We start from the raw sequence: 14,279 nt of genomic DNA, 5'->3' as shown, positions 1-14,279 counted from the left end.
TGTGCACGCATACATACACTCCTATATGATCCCAAACCTTCCAACAATCTTTAAGTGCTGATTAGTTTTGGAAATGCCCATGAAAACCATTGTTTCTTTAGCTTTTAAGTAAATGACTTTGACCCTTTTGAGGTCAAATTAGTCCCAGGAACCAAAAACCAGGGCCAATAATTTTGAGTTATTTAGCTCAGGGCCCTCAGGGCTGTCAACAGCATGAGGAATGTAGCCTCCTGCAACGTGTAAACAGGAACCTCTGCCCACCTGCAGGCCGCCTGGGGTGAGAGGCCTTCCCCTGGGCGGAGGTGTGGGAGGCAGAGGGCTGCAACTGAGGTTTAGCACAGCTGCAGGCAGCCTTGTTAGGGATTCAACCTCATTAACTAGGAAACAGGGGAGTCGGTTTGGTTGCCAAAGTAGAAGGTGTTAAAGAACCAATAAACCTTTCTTCTGTTTTGCTGATGATGAATTCAAGTAGCCATTGCCCACTTTGCTGAGAGAAGAGTTCAGATCAGGATCTGGGTTCACAAAGAAGGAGTGTTTCACAGACCATGCTGAGGGTTTAGATTCCCCCACCTGGAGGCTGCCTCCCCAGACAGAGCTATTAGATTGGCGGTTCTTTTCTTTTTTTTTTTTAATACACTACTTTGAGAGCATCATTAAAAAGACGGGTGGTTTTTAACCAGGTAGATTTTGCCTCCCAGGGGATATTGGGCAATGTCTGGGGACATCTTTGGTTGTCACAACTGGGGGAAGATGTATACTGAAACTACCCTTCACACAAGTCAATAATGGGGTACAGGGCCAGAACTGTGGTAAGGGCCTCGATAAAAATAATGATAATAATTAGTCGCTGTCCTCCTGTTTGCTTCTCTGTAATTACCACTCCCGGAGCCACGCAGCTGGTGATCATAAAGATTCCTAACTCCTCCCCATAGCTGGTGTCCACATACATTCTTAACTTTCTCCATAGATAACATCACCTTTTGGAAATCTAAAGGTAATTTTTAAGATATCTTCCAGGCCCTTCATTCTAGTAGATTGGTTGACCCACCCAGACCAGCGCCCCATACCAAGAAACCAACTCAACTGGAATTGTGACCCCAGGGACTGGAGCAACACAAGAAGATGATTGCTACACCCCTATAATTTTGCCCCAATTAACAAATCTAATTGCCTAATCCCTTGCCTACCAAACTGTCCTTAAAAACCCTGTCTCTCAAATTCTCAGGGAGGTGGATTTGAGAAACTTTCTCCCATCTCCCTGTTTAGCGCTATGCAGAATAAAACTATATCTCTCTTGCAACTTTGACTGTCTCAGTACATTGGCTCTTCTCTGTGCAGTGGGCAAATGAACCTGGTTGGGTGGCAGCAATACTACTGGCATCTAGCAGGTAGAGTCTAGGAATGCTGCTAAATATCCTATAATCCACAGGAAAGCCCAGCACAACAAAGAATTATTTGGCCCAATGTTAGTAATTCCGAGGTTGACAAACTCTGTCTAAGACAATGAAGGAAATTAAATGTATGCTTTGAAGGAAGGCATGCTTTTTTGCTGAAATGAGCCAGATCACTGATACCTGCTATATGCTCCATGGCCAGCAGGCCAAAAGGAATTCTTTGAGTGTTCTGCATATTTTGATCATATCACCTATGCATGAGCACTCACCTTAGGACAGCCATGGAAATGAGCCTCATTCTGCATGTCAGCTCCGCTCTATTGATAGTGATTTCCAGGTTGAGTTTTCTGGAAGCAGCCCTTGAGACGGAGTTTGATGCAGGAGATATTTGTTAGAGACCAACACCTGCAAAGGGAGAAGCAGGCTTGGGCACAGAGAGAAGACAAAATGCAATGCAAGTCTGACAAAGCCTTGGCCAACCTGGAGCCAGTAGCAGTATTTTCCATCAGAGCTGCCCAACCAATAGGCTGAACAGCTGGGTCTTTATAACCCCCTTAGCATACACCAGGCCCAGTCACTTGAGAAGGCTGCCCCTGGAAGTGCATGACATTCTGTCAGGGGGTACACTGCAGCTGAGGCTGACCTCGAAGGTGCTAATAGCTGGACTGTCTGCTGACCACTTTCCCTACAGCTGGACAGCAAGTCCTGCGTTGAAATGAAATCTGGATCACACACCCCCATGTGTACCACAGGGTGCGTCCACACTCAGCAAAAAGGTGTGCTACAATCCGTTCGCAATATTTGCTGTGATCCTTCTACAAAATGCCAGGCAGCCCTACATTATTAGAAACAAGGGCCAATGGGTAAAGCCCATAATTGCAATATCATGGTGATGTGTCACAATCAACAGGGTCTGGAAGAAAACCAAAAGGCAGGCAAGCCAAGGAGGAATGGCAACTCCCTGCCACCTAGTTAACTACCCATTGGGCTGGATTAAAAATGGAAGCATTCCTTTGGTTTCTGATAAGAAATTGCTCACCTTTCTTTTGTCTATTCTACATTCACTCACTAGGTGCCCACAATGTCCCAGGCGTGGAGCTTGATATTGGAACACAACCGAGAAGAGGGATCCGTAAGTAATGGGTGATTTCAGCCCTGAACTTGTCAGGCTGGTATTTCTTACTTGATTTGGTTTATACCCAATTAATTACATTTGCACGTTCAGCCCATGGGTTTTTTCAGTCTCTACAGCCCTAGCTAGAAGAGTCCAGTGCTACAGTAATGAGCCCTTGGGATTCCACCTATCCCTCTCTCTGTTAAGTGTCGACTAGCTTCAACTTTGGAAGTCAGGTAGGAAGAGAGTTTATTGTCATATTTACAGTATTTCTAAGGATTAGATTAAAACAGTCCAAATCTCTCTCAGAAGGAGAGAATGAATGTGCTGGTAGGAATGCATCTGAAGATTCCAGTGTATTGTGTGAGGAGCTATAGCAGTACTAGTACTAGTGACTGTGGTTATTATTATAATAAATACAATTAATGACTTTTTCAGAGACTATGGGTGTATATTTTGCTAATAATTTTATATAAATTGATTAGAAAGTTCCATACTGACATTTTAAAATTATAAGGATGAGAGAGATTTTTTAAAAACCTCAATTGATCCTCTTTATCCACAATTACCTATCAGGTAGGTTGGTGTTTTTTAAGATGCTTCATTATGTTAAATATAGAACTGTTTAAACCTAATGTTATTGTTCACTACAATAAACACAAGCTAAGTTTCTTTTAGGTCCAGTGGGATGTCTGGACTGGCCCTACATCCATGTATACTTGTAGCAATGTGTGCAATATATCAAGAACACAATAAAACTGCCAATTTTTCCTATTTAAAGCCATCTACAGAGAGCTTAGATGATGAGCTAACAAAATGAGATGTCGTTAATTACATTCCTAGGTAATTTTGATCCAAAAGAGATCATTTTGCTTTTTCCAATTATAATTAAATCATTTATTATAGAGGAAGGAGTATAATTTTGGAGCTGGGTGAACTATTAGGTAGCAATACTGAATGAAAGCTATTATGCATATGCCCTGGTCCACAGTGGCTTAGACATTGGCTAGTGAAAATATGCCTGTCTAGTCCAAGGAGGCTTCTTAATGAGGAAAAACATAATGGTTTTTTTTTTTAATTATTTAGCTCAGATTTTATACAGTCAACTAGATTTCCTCTTGGCTTCAATAAAATAATTCTAATCATTATTGTTGCTCCACAAAGGAAAGAGCTGCCTAGTAGGTAGTGAGTTCCCCATCTTGAAGATATGTAAGCAGACCCAGGATCAGCACTAGAAATGTTGTAGGGGAAATTCGTCTCAATCAGTCCATCAGACAAGGATTTGACTAGGAATATTTCAAAGGTAATTTATTTATTAAATATTGGTCGGGCCCTTTGCTTGGGCCAGGAACCATGGCATGAAACTTTGGGTAGGTCACAGCTCCTGTCTTCAAGCAAAATATGTTCTAGTAATTCCTTTTAACTTCGAGATCCTATAACTTTATCTTAGCAAAATTTATATCAGATCTTTCTTTTTCACCTTTTAAACATTTGGGGGGAGGCTCGATTTTTTAATAATGTTTAAATATCAGTGTTTTTTAAAATATAGAGAGAAATACAGGAAGATATCATCTCGCCTTTCTGATATCAGTTAGCTATTGCTGCATAATGATGCAGGGGCTCTGAACAATTATTATTTGCTGTTACAGTTCACATGTCTGTGGACCAGCTAAAGGCTGGGTGATCCGGGCTGGCCTGAGTCAGGCGGTTCTGCTCATCTGGGCTAGACTCGTGTGTGTGCAGGTTGGCTGCGGGTTTTGCTCTGGGCTCGGCATGAGTGGGGCAGCTCCAGACAGTATGTAGACAAGGATTGGGTGGAGTGATTGAAAAACTGCTGCAGTTTTCTCCCCTCTGAACCATAAGGAAATTTGGGACCAGCATAGGAGAGCCTTATTGCATAGATATGAAAGGGAAAGTCTCACTCTTGCAGATTAAGCTCACCGGACCCCACCCCCCACCTCCCACCATCCACATCCCTCACAGAGAGAGTAGAACTTAGCCAGTAAAGGGATGCCATGTTTCCTTGGCCCCAAGAACTGTGGAGGCGCTGACAGGGTATGGCATAAGGCTCCTCTATGTCTGGAACTGAGAGACCAAGGGGAGGCCTGTTGTCATGACAGATCTGATGGCCTGCCCCACTCCACCATCAATCCACCCCTGCCTCAGAAAGGGCTATGGCCACTCACCTCCAGTCCCAAAGCAGAGAAAAATGACAAAAAAACCAAGGGGCCAAAGAATCTAAGAGAACCAAGAACCATGAGGAAGAAGAAATATTAATAACATGATCAGAACAGACCTCTACTGAAATGGAACTGTTGGAAGAGACAGACAACAACTTCAATAAAAACAGAAGCAAGATGAATTAGATTCGTGTGTAATGGGCCCCTGTGAACACCTTCCTCCCAACACACACACACACACACACACACACACACACACACACACACACACACACACCTTTCTGGAACTAAAAATATGATTTTAAAATTTAAAACATCGGTAGATAAGCTGAAACTGAAGGTGGTCACTGGTGAGACTTGAATTAGTGACCCAGAAGATTAAGTAAAAGAAATCTCTGAAATAGCACAGCACAATTTAATGGGTTGGAAACCATGAGAGAAAAGAGAAGAGATTTAGCTGTTAAATCCTGAACATCTAAGACTTGGTTTCAAAATGAAAAAAAGACAAAGAGAAGAACAACAATAATTATAAAATCAAGAAATATCCCAAGCAGTAGACAGACCTCAACCTAGATTTAAAAGAACTTCAAATCTCTAATAAAATTCCAAAACTCTAGGAATAAAGTATTAAAAAAAGAAAAGCATATCCTAAATTGTCATCACCAAAAATTCCTACTTCCTTTATTAAAAACTAAAAATAATATGTGTACAAGGTTAGAAAATTCAATGGTACATAAATTTATGAAAGGAAAAGTAAAAATCTCCCTTTATCTTCTGCATTTTTCTCGCCTAGACTTTCCCTAAGAAGGTCATACCTATATACAGTCCTGGATTTCTCACAACCCTGTAAAGTTTATGCACGTACATATCAACATATATATCTATGTAAACGTTTATTTTTACTTATATTAATAACTGTTGTTTATTAAATTTATCATTTAATATATCTTTCATATCAATACATGCCTAATTATTTTTAATAGCCACATTGTACATTTTATAGTATGAACATGATGTGATTTTTCAGCTAATTCCTGATTAATGAACACTCTGATTTTGTTCGTTATTTTTCTCTTACAAACAATGCCACCATGAGCAACCACCTAAATAAATCTTGTAGATCTTTTGTAAGCATACCAACAAAGAAGTTCCAAGCAGTGAAATGGCTAAGTCAAAGACGTCTGCATTTTTATTGATTAAAAGCCTTGAAAAATTCCTCACACATAGTAGGCACCCAATAAATATTTGATAAACGACTAAAATGGTTACATTGTCCACCAGGAAGATTTATCACAAAAATTCAAGTCTTCTCAAATCACTGCTGTAGGTTGAATGGTGACCCCCAGAAAGATAAGGCCATGTCCTGATCTCCAGGACCTCTGAACAGGATCTTATTTGGAAAAGGGGTCTTTGCGGGCTATGATTAAGTTATGGGTCTTGAGATGAGGGGCTCATCCTGGTTCATCACGCGGGCCCTAAATCCAAAGGCAAATGTTCTTATAAGAGTGAGGCAGAGGGAAACTGGACACACACATGAAGGAGAAAGCTGTGTGAAGGTGGAGACGGAGAACTGAGAGGTGCAGCCACAAGCCCAGGCAGCCAGCAGAAGCTGGAAGAGGCAAGAGACAGATCCTCCCCTAGAGCCATCAGAGGGAGTGTGGCCCTGCCAACACCTTGATTCCAGACTTCTACCTTCCAGACCTGTGAGAGAATACATTCCTGTCGTTTTAAGACACCAAGATGGTGGTCATTTGTTACGGCAACCTCAGGAAACCAACGCAATCACTATTATTAAATTGGATCTTGTCCATACAATAGCAAAGAGCATTTAAAGTCTGGGGGAAAATTGATGATGACACAAAAGAGGGATTGAATTGCAGGGTCCGGCTTCTGAGAGCAGCCCTCTTTACCCCCTTCCCCAATACCTCCCTTATTGTGGTCTCCAGTTCATACATTGTCTCTTGGCTGTGTCTGAAACTGAGACCCAAAACAGCTAAACAAGGGAAAACAAACACCAACTTATCAATTTTTCTTGGTTTTGGCACAGGCAGATCAAATACAAATTGATCCAATCCGACTTTGAAAAGAAAGTTTATAAATGCCTTTTTTTCTTTTTCCTTAAAAGCCCAGGTGGTGGCAGATGGAAACTCACACATCTAAATCCATCAAATCATAATTGATCCAGGGAGAGCCTTTCTGGAGAGAGGAGAGCATTTTCCCAGACAATCTTTGGTCTCTCCCCTGGTGGAGAATTACCATGCCATCTGGAAAAAGGCAGTATAGTCCTTTCATAGACGTTGTGCAGCTAATTACCAACCGATTCCAACTTAGATTGGCCTAGAACCATGGAGTGACCCCCTCTGTATTCCCACGTCCCGAGCCACTGCTTTCTCTCTCAGCAACCAATTTTGACTTAATGAAACTAATCCTATTTTATGCTTAAATAGTGCTTACAGTTTAAAAAGCACTGCCAAGTATAGAATCTCAACAGTTTTATGTTGCTTCTCACAACAAAACCATGAGATAGGAATGGGGCAGGCATTATTGTATACATTTTCTACAAGAAGAAAAACCCAACTTTAGAGAAACTACATGATTTGTCCAAGCTCCAGACTTCAAATCCACTGATGTCCTCCACACCATAATGCCTCCTGAGAGTCGACCTATTTGAGGTAGACATCAATAAAAAATGAGCCTGTTTATTTGCAGATGCTCTCTCTTGTTGGGAGACTGGGTGTCCCTGGGCAGAAAAGGAATTGTCTCCCTGTACACATGCAAAGGGGGATGGCTATCAAGGCATTTTTGAGTATTCAAGCCCCTAATATCCTCTGATTCAAATGTTAGTTTGCTACACATGGTGTGTTTTCCTTTCAATAAGATTAATTTTAAAAAATTATCTCAAACTGAACTCCATCTTGGACTAGATGTGGATTCAGCCTCTAATGTCAACAGCACTTCTGCTCTCCTGCTCTAGTGTATCTTTTGATAACCAAGGAGACAGATAATCAGAGAGTTTATATGTATTTTAAAACTTATTTGTCTAAGTACATAGCTCCCATAGGACTTGAGTTTGACATTTCCTGGGTAAGCCATTAATAAGTAAAGTTTTCAGGTGATCATTCTCCATAGGGCTATAAAAAAAAAAATAAAAGCAAGATCAATTGTGCTTTTGAAAAATGCTGAAAAATCCTGCATTTTTTATGACTACCAGAAACCAGAAAAAGTTCTTGTCTAAAGATAATTCCTATTTCTGTTCCATGGGTCATAGGGGAATAAGGAATTTGAATTAAAGACAAGATATCTGAATTTATACATTCAAATTCATTTATTCACCAAATACATACAGAGTCCCCACTCTGTGCAAAGCATATGTTGGTGCTACAGCAGTGAGCAAAACAAAATCTCTGATCTTAAGAAGCATACATTCTACTGGGCAAAGTAAGACAATGAACACATACCAGTTTAGTCTCTAGTTTTCAGAAAAATATATTCAGACACTCAAAACTGACCACTCCTGCTGCCCTCACCAGACACCCTGAACTGGAAGATTACACAAAGCTATAAAAACAGAGCAGCTGGCCTCGCATCTTTAATTTTAGATAGCCAAGAAAAACTGCCTGTGACGGTCACATACACAGAAAAGCAATCATTCAGAGACACTGGAAAATGCTATCCTTGCAAAGGAATGTTTAAGGCTGTAGATTCCTCAGAAGAGTATGCCTCTGGGAGGGAGTATATGCTTGCCAAGGACTCCTCCTGGTGCCTGAGGGACTTTTTCCACTTTCTTGCACCTGTTCTGCTGTTATATTCATACACATTCCCAGAGACTGTGGGAAGGCAAACACAAAACACAGAGAAACTCAATTACAATGAATTTGCAAAGCATTTATTCATCCCATAAAGTGTTTATTGAGCATTTATATAGCTGGCATAATGACAAGTTCATCTTCTCAAGTCTTCCTCTCTTAACAAAGGAAGAAACTAGAAGCAAAACCTGAAGCAGTGTGTGGTTTCACATGCATTAAAAATTGCCCCCTTTAGCATGAGAGAGTTCTTTTGTGGTTTAGGAATAGTTCTGCATCTTGACTGTGGTAGTAGTTATACACATCTATAAAGGCGATTAAGTGTCATACATGTAGACATAGGAAAAAAAGTACAAGTGATAACTGGGGAACTCTGAGTAGAGTCCGTGGTCTAGATAATTGTATCGTACCAATGTCAATTTCCTGATTTTGGCAATGTACTATAGTTATGAAAGATGTTCCTTCTGGGGGAAGCTGGGTGATGGGTACACAATACCTCTCTACTATTTTTTGCAATTTCTTGCGAGTCTGTAATTATTTTAAAGCAACATTTAAAAAAAAGAACATGTCAAATTGTGTTTGTTTTCTTTTAGAAAGTGTTCCAAATTGATCTTCCATGTACAGTATCCAAGGTTGAATCAGACAATCCTTCACAGAAACACTAATGCAGCAAGAGTAGTATACAAAAGAAAAGAAACAAAGCAAATAGGGCCTGATATAATAGGAAGTCAACCAATTGTTTCTTAGGTGACTAAGATGCAATTAATAAATAAAAAGAATAATAATAACAAGAGCTGATCCAATAGTATTTACTCTATGTTACACTCTGTTTTCATATATTAATTTTTTGATCCACTCAACATCTTTGTGAATACGTAAACATTATTGGCCACATTTTAGAAACCAGGAAACCGGAGCACAGAGATGCTAAGTGACTTGCCAATGCCACACCGTCTGTTAAGTGGCAGACCTAGATTTGAACCTATGCAGTCTGGCTACAGAGCTCTAAATACTAACAGCCTACGGTTGGAAGCCATGTCCTATTTTACTTTCCATTGGGCTCCATGAACCACACAGTGCCTTATGCATCCCACTCTGGTTTCCACATTTAATAGATGATAGTGTGTCCCAACACAGACAGCTAAACCTATTTTTATCTTAAAATATTTCTCTTCTTTGTCATGTGAAACTTTACTGTGCTGAGTCAACTCTCAAAATTCCATTAACTGAAAGGTGATTCTTCTGCCAGGACCACTGTGCTGGGTTGGACAAGGCACTTCCCTGAAAATCTCCTTCCTCCACCAAAAAAATCTCTACCAAAAAAAAAAAAAAAAGCCTATGCCATCATTTAATAGCTTATGTTGCCGGGCACGGTGGCTCACGCCTGTAATCCTAGCCCTCTGGGAGGCCAAGGCGGGCGGGTCGCTCGAGGTCAGGAGTTCAAGACCAGCCTGAGCGAGACCCCGTCTCTACTAAAAATAGAAATAAAAATTATCTGGACAACTAAAAATATATATAGAAAAAATTAGCCGGGCATGGTGGCGCATGCCTGTAGTCTCAGCTACTCGGGAGGCTGAGGCAGGAGGATCGCTTAAGCCCAGGAGTTTGAGGTTGCTGTGAGTTAGGCTGATGCCACGGCACTCACTCTAGCCCAGGCAACAAAGTGAGACTCTGTCTCAAAAAAAAAAAAAAAGCTTATGTTGTAACTTGAAAACTAATTGCTGAATCACACATGAAACATCCAGGTTCAAAATAAAACAAAGGCATCCGTTCAAACACACAGTAACTTTGCCCTCTGTATTGAGTAAAGCAAAGGTGATGTGTTATCCGTCAAATGCCGACTCTATGAAAAGTGACTGTAATAGCTTGTTGTCTTTATTAGACCATGTTCACTTTGTTTGTTTTGTTTTCTTAAGAGTGGAAGGACCTAGAGTCCAGTCTTTGTTGATGCACTGGTTTTCACCGTGCCACTCATTGGCAGAAGAGATCATTAATAGTATTAGAGATGAGGGTTCCTGTGTCAGACTGCCCGGCTTCTAATCCTGACTCCTTCCTCTCCCTAAACTATGACCTGGAGAAGTTACCTGGTCTCTCTGTGTCTCAGTTTTCCCATTTATAAAATGAGGGTAATATTAATAGTCACTACCTCATAAATAGTACTGAGAATGAACAATTTACATAAAAGCATTTTGACTATACTAAGAATTCAATAAATGTTTGCCATGATTTGATATTAGAAATACCCTAAAAATATCTTGCAATAAGTCTGCAACTGCATAGTTCACATGTAAACTTTTTCAGTGTGCAAAGAACAATAATGTTAAAATTAAGTAGGTTACATAACAGCATTATTCATAATAGTCAAAAGGTGGGAGCAACGAAGTATCCATTGATGGATGAATGGATAAACAAAATGTGGTATACACATGCAAAGAAAGGTTACTTAGCCTTAAAAAGGAAGGAAATTCTGACACATGCTGCCACATGGATAAACCTTGAAGACATTGTGCTAAGTAAAACAAGTCAGTCACAAAAGGACAAATAATTTTATGATTCTATAATACATACAGGAAGTACCTAGAGTAGTCAGATTCACAGAGACAGAAAGTAGAATGTTGGTTGCCAGAGGCTGGGAGGAGGGGAAATAGGGAGTTTTTGTTTAATGGATATAGAATTTCAACTGGGAAAGATGAAAATGTTCTGGAGATGGATGGTGGTGATAATTGCACAACAATGTGAATGTACTTAATGCCACAGAACTGTACATTTAAAAATGATTAAAATGGTAAATTTTATGTTATATATTTTTAATGTAATAAAAATTAAATAAGTTAATAATTATAAAGTGCTTAGAGCAAACCTGATACATTGTAAGTAGTAAATAAGTGTTTATTAAATACACATTTAAAAAAAATGTTAGCGGGATACAGGAAATGACATACAGTAAATTTTTTTATTTCTAATCATAATAGTAAAGTAGAAAAAGAACCAGGGGAAGGGCCCAGAGGTCTGTTGTCGGCTGCTCTGCTATTCTTCCACCAACAAGTCTGGTACAAGATCTGGGCTGGCCCACAACAGTCATCTTGCTGCCCTTGGACCTAAGGACCTACCTACCTCCTCCTCGTCTGTCTGTGTTCTACCACTATTAAGATTCAGTCTCTGTTCCAAAGACTGCAGTGGCAGGAACTCTTTTCCTCCCTTTCTTTGAAAGGAAAGAAAGCCGTGTGACCCTAGACACATTCCATACCCTCTCTGAGCCTCTGTTTCCATGTCCATAAAATGGGAACAATAGTGGTACTTCTATCACAGGAACATAGAAACAGAATATAAAATAGAATGCAATCCTTATGGTTGTGAGGATTACATGGGACAAGGCATATTAGGCATAGGTAAGCATTCAGTAAATGTTCATGTATGATTTCAATGAGTTCCTGGAAATTGGATCTCATTGGAGCCCAGTTACTGAATATAGATCTGATTAGGATATAAGTAGTATGTTTTTAACTTAATAAAATATTTTTAAAAGGAGTGACTTTCTTTAGGGAGAACTTCACAGTCAGTAATAAAGCATTGATAATTCCATGCCAAGATATCCACAGCTGTCAGGATTTAATTCACAGTAAAGTGTCTCAAGCTATTATAGTGCCAACAAGTCTTTTGTGGCTAATACCCCATGTTGAGTGACACTTTAAGAAATGATTTTTACATTTATTGCATTCATGTTTAAACTTCACAGTCACCCCCATGAAAGAGACAAATCCCACAGTATCGCAGCTGGGAAAAGGGAGCTTCAGGGAAGTTAAATGCTTTGTTCAAGTTTGCATGGAGAGTTAGTGGTTGTGTCAACACTCAGACCCTTGTCTTCTAATTCCACACCCAGGGCTTTTCTAGTACCTCTGATGACTTCCTATTCCTGCTTTTTCCTTTAGGGAAGGAATGCATGAAAAAAAAAAAAGAAAGAAAAGCTTCAAAATGGTTTATAAAATGGAGGTTTGATATGCTCTGTAGTTTTAGGGTTCACAACACATAAATATTTAGACCAGGGATTGCAAATCCATAACTCATCTGGCCTATAGATATGGCAGATTAAAGATGGCCACGAATTCTTTGACCTTCATCCCTTGAGAGGGGGGGAGTGTGCTTCTCTCTTTGAATCTGGGTAGACTTCGACTGCTTTACCAGTAGAGTGTGGCAGGAGTGATGCAGTACCTATTTCCGGGCCTGGGCCCCGAGAAATTGCAAATTCCCCTTTCAATGTCTTGGCTCTCTGTCCAGGAGGTCTAAACTGCCATGTAGGATGCCTGACTGTCCCCACTGGAGAGACTGCATGAAGAGGCCCTGAGATCACATGGAGAGGAAGTGGGACCCGGCTGAGCCCAAACTGTAACTGTCCCCACCAAAGTGTCAGGCTTATGAAGTGATGCCACTTTGGGCACACAAGACTAGACCAGCTGCCAACTGAATACCACTGCAGTGACCCTTTAATACCACATAAAGCAAAAGAATTCCTCAGGTGACACCTGCTCAAATCCCTGATACACAAAAGTGTGAGTTATAATGAAATGGTGGTTGGTCCAAGCTAGTGAGTCTTTGGGTAGTTTGTTACACAACAATATATAACCAGGGTGGAAATGTGTTTTATTTGTCCTGTACAATGTAGTTTAATTGAATTAGTTACCTACATTTAAAAATGGGCAGATGTCATGTAACAACTGGATCTCCAGCTTCTTTTGAAGCATCAGAATCATGGCAGCACCAAGCTTATTCCCAAGTGGTAGTAATATGATGGAGATGAGTCATGGCCATGTCTCCCAAGCATCAATTGTCATTGATGATGGAGTTCACTGTTCTGTCTTCTCCCTTTCAGTCATTTATTTTACCTGCCTGGCCCTAACATGATTTGCTTTAGGACAGTCTCATTTTGCCAATGAATAAGTAATTCATTGACAGTTTAGTACTCAAATAGGCAAAAGAAGCACCATACCTGGATCAATGGCTTCTCCATCAAACACAGTCTCACACACAATGGTTTCCTTTTAAAAAGCACAAAATGTTAGCAATATAGTCAGCATGACAAAATTTGTTTTCACAAGTGTCCAATACTTTGTGCAGATGACTTCTTATGTTATCTAATCTTTCTAATCTACAGAGCACTAGCAGCCTAGCGACCCACGTCTTCCTGATAATCTTATCTCTTCCCAATCCCATGTCTTCTGTTAGCTCAGATCTTTTTATTGATGTGAAGTCCCTTATTTTGTATGGGAAGTTATGGGCTGAATTGTGTACCCCCTCCCCAATTCATATGTTCAAGTACTAACTCTAACCTCAGAATGCAACCGTGTTTGCAGATAGGGCTTTTAAAGAGGTGATTAAGGTAAAACGAGGTCATGTGGGTGGGCCTTTATCCAATATGACTAGTGTCCCATAAGAAAAGGAGATTAGGACAGAGATAGCACAGACCAAGGGATGACCATGTGAGGACCTAGTGAGAGCGTAATCATTTGCAGCCTAAGGAGAGAGGCCTCAGAGGAAGCTCAACCTGCTGACACCTTGATCTTGGACTTCCAGCCTCCAGGACTGTGAAAAATACATTTCAGTTGTTTAAGTCACTCGGTTTGTGGTATTCCATTAAGGCAATCCTAGCAGACTAATACAGCAGGTGAATTGTATCAGTTTCCTAAAAGAAGCAGCAAAGGAAGGAAACACTGAAAGCGAATGAGCTCATGAAACAATGTGGTCAATTAGGACTCAGGTAGGAAAGTTCTTGGTATACGGGGAGGCAAGTAGA

At 40.3% G+C, this 14,279-nt stretch overlaps 1 protein-coding gene across 4 annotated transcripts in view; it reads right to left on the bottom strand.

Annotated features, from left to right (window-relative positions):
• Positions 1-7,998: 7,998 nt before the first annotated feature.
• Positions 7,999-14,279, bottom strand: part of LOC123623516 (cadherin-related family member 3-like) — a 63,617-nt gene continuing 57,336 nt past the window's right edge. For 3 of the 4 annotated variants that reach the window (XM_045530704.1, XM_045530705.1, XM_045530706.1), the window contains 2 exons: positions 13,476-13,524; positions 7,999-8,515 (listed from right to left, as the gene is read on the bottom strand). In XM_045530704.1, the coding sequence (XP_045386660.1) occupies positions 8,358-8,515; positions 13,476-13,524 (207 nt within the window). In that variant the 3' untranslated portion in view covers positions 7,999-8,357. The remainder of the gene's footprint in view (positions 8,516-13,475; positions 13,525-14,279) is intronic. The other variant, XR_006729871.1, reaches the window with a different exon arrangement.

This window comes from Lemur catta, chromosome 18, assembly GCF_020740605.2.
Source record: "Lemur catta isolate mLemCat1 chromosome 18, mLemCat1.pri, whole genome shotgun sequence".
NCBI classification, from domain to species: domain Eukaryota; kingdom Metazoa; phylum Chordata; class Mammalia; order Primates; family Lemuridae; genus Lemur; species Lemur catta.
Note: the sequence above shows the minus strand (reverse complement) of the source record. Positions and strands in the feature narration are given on the sequence as shown.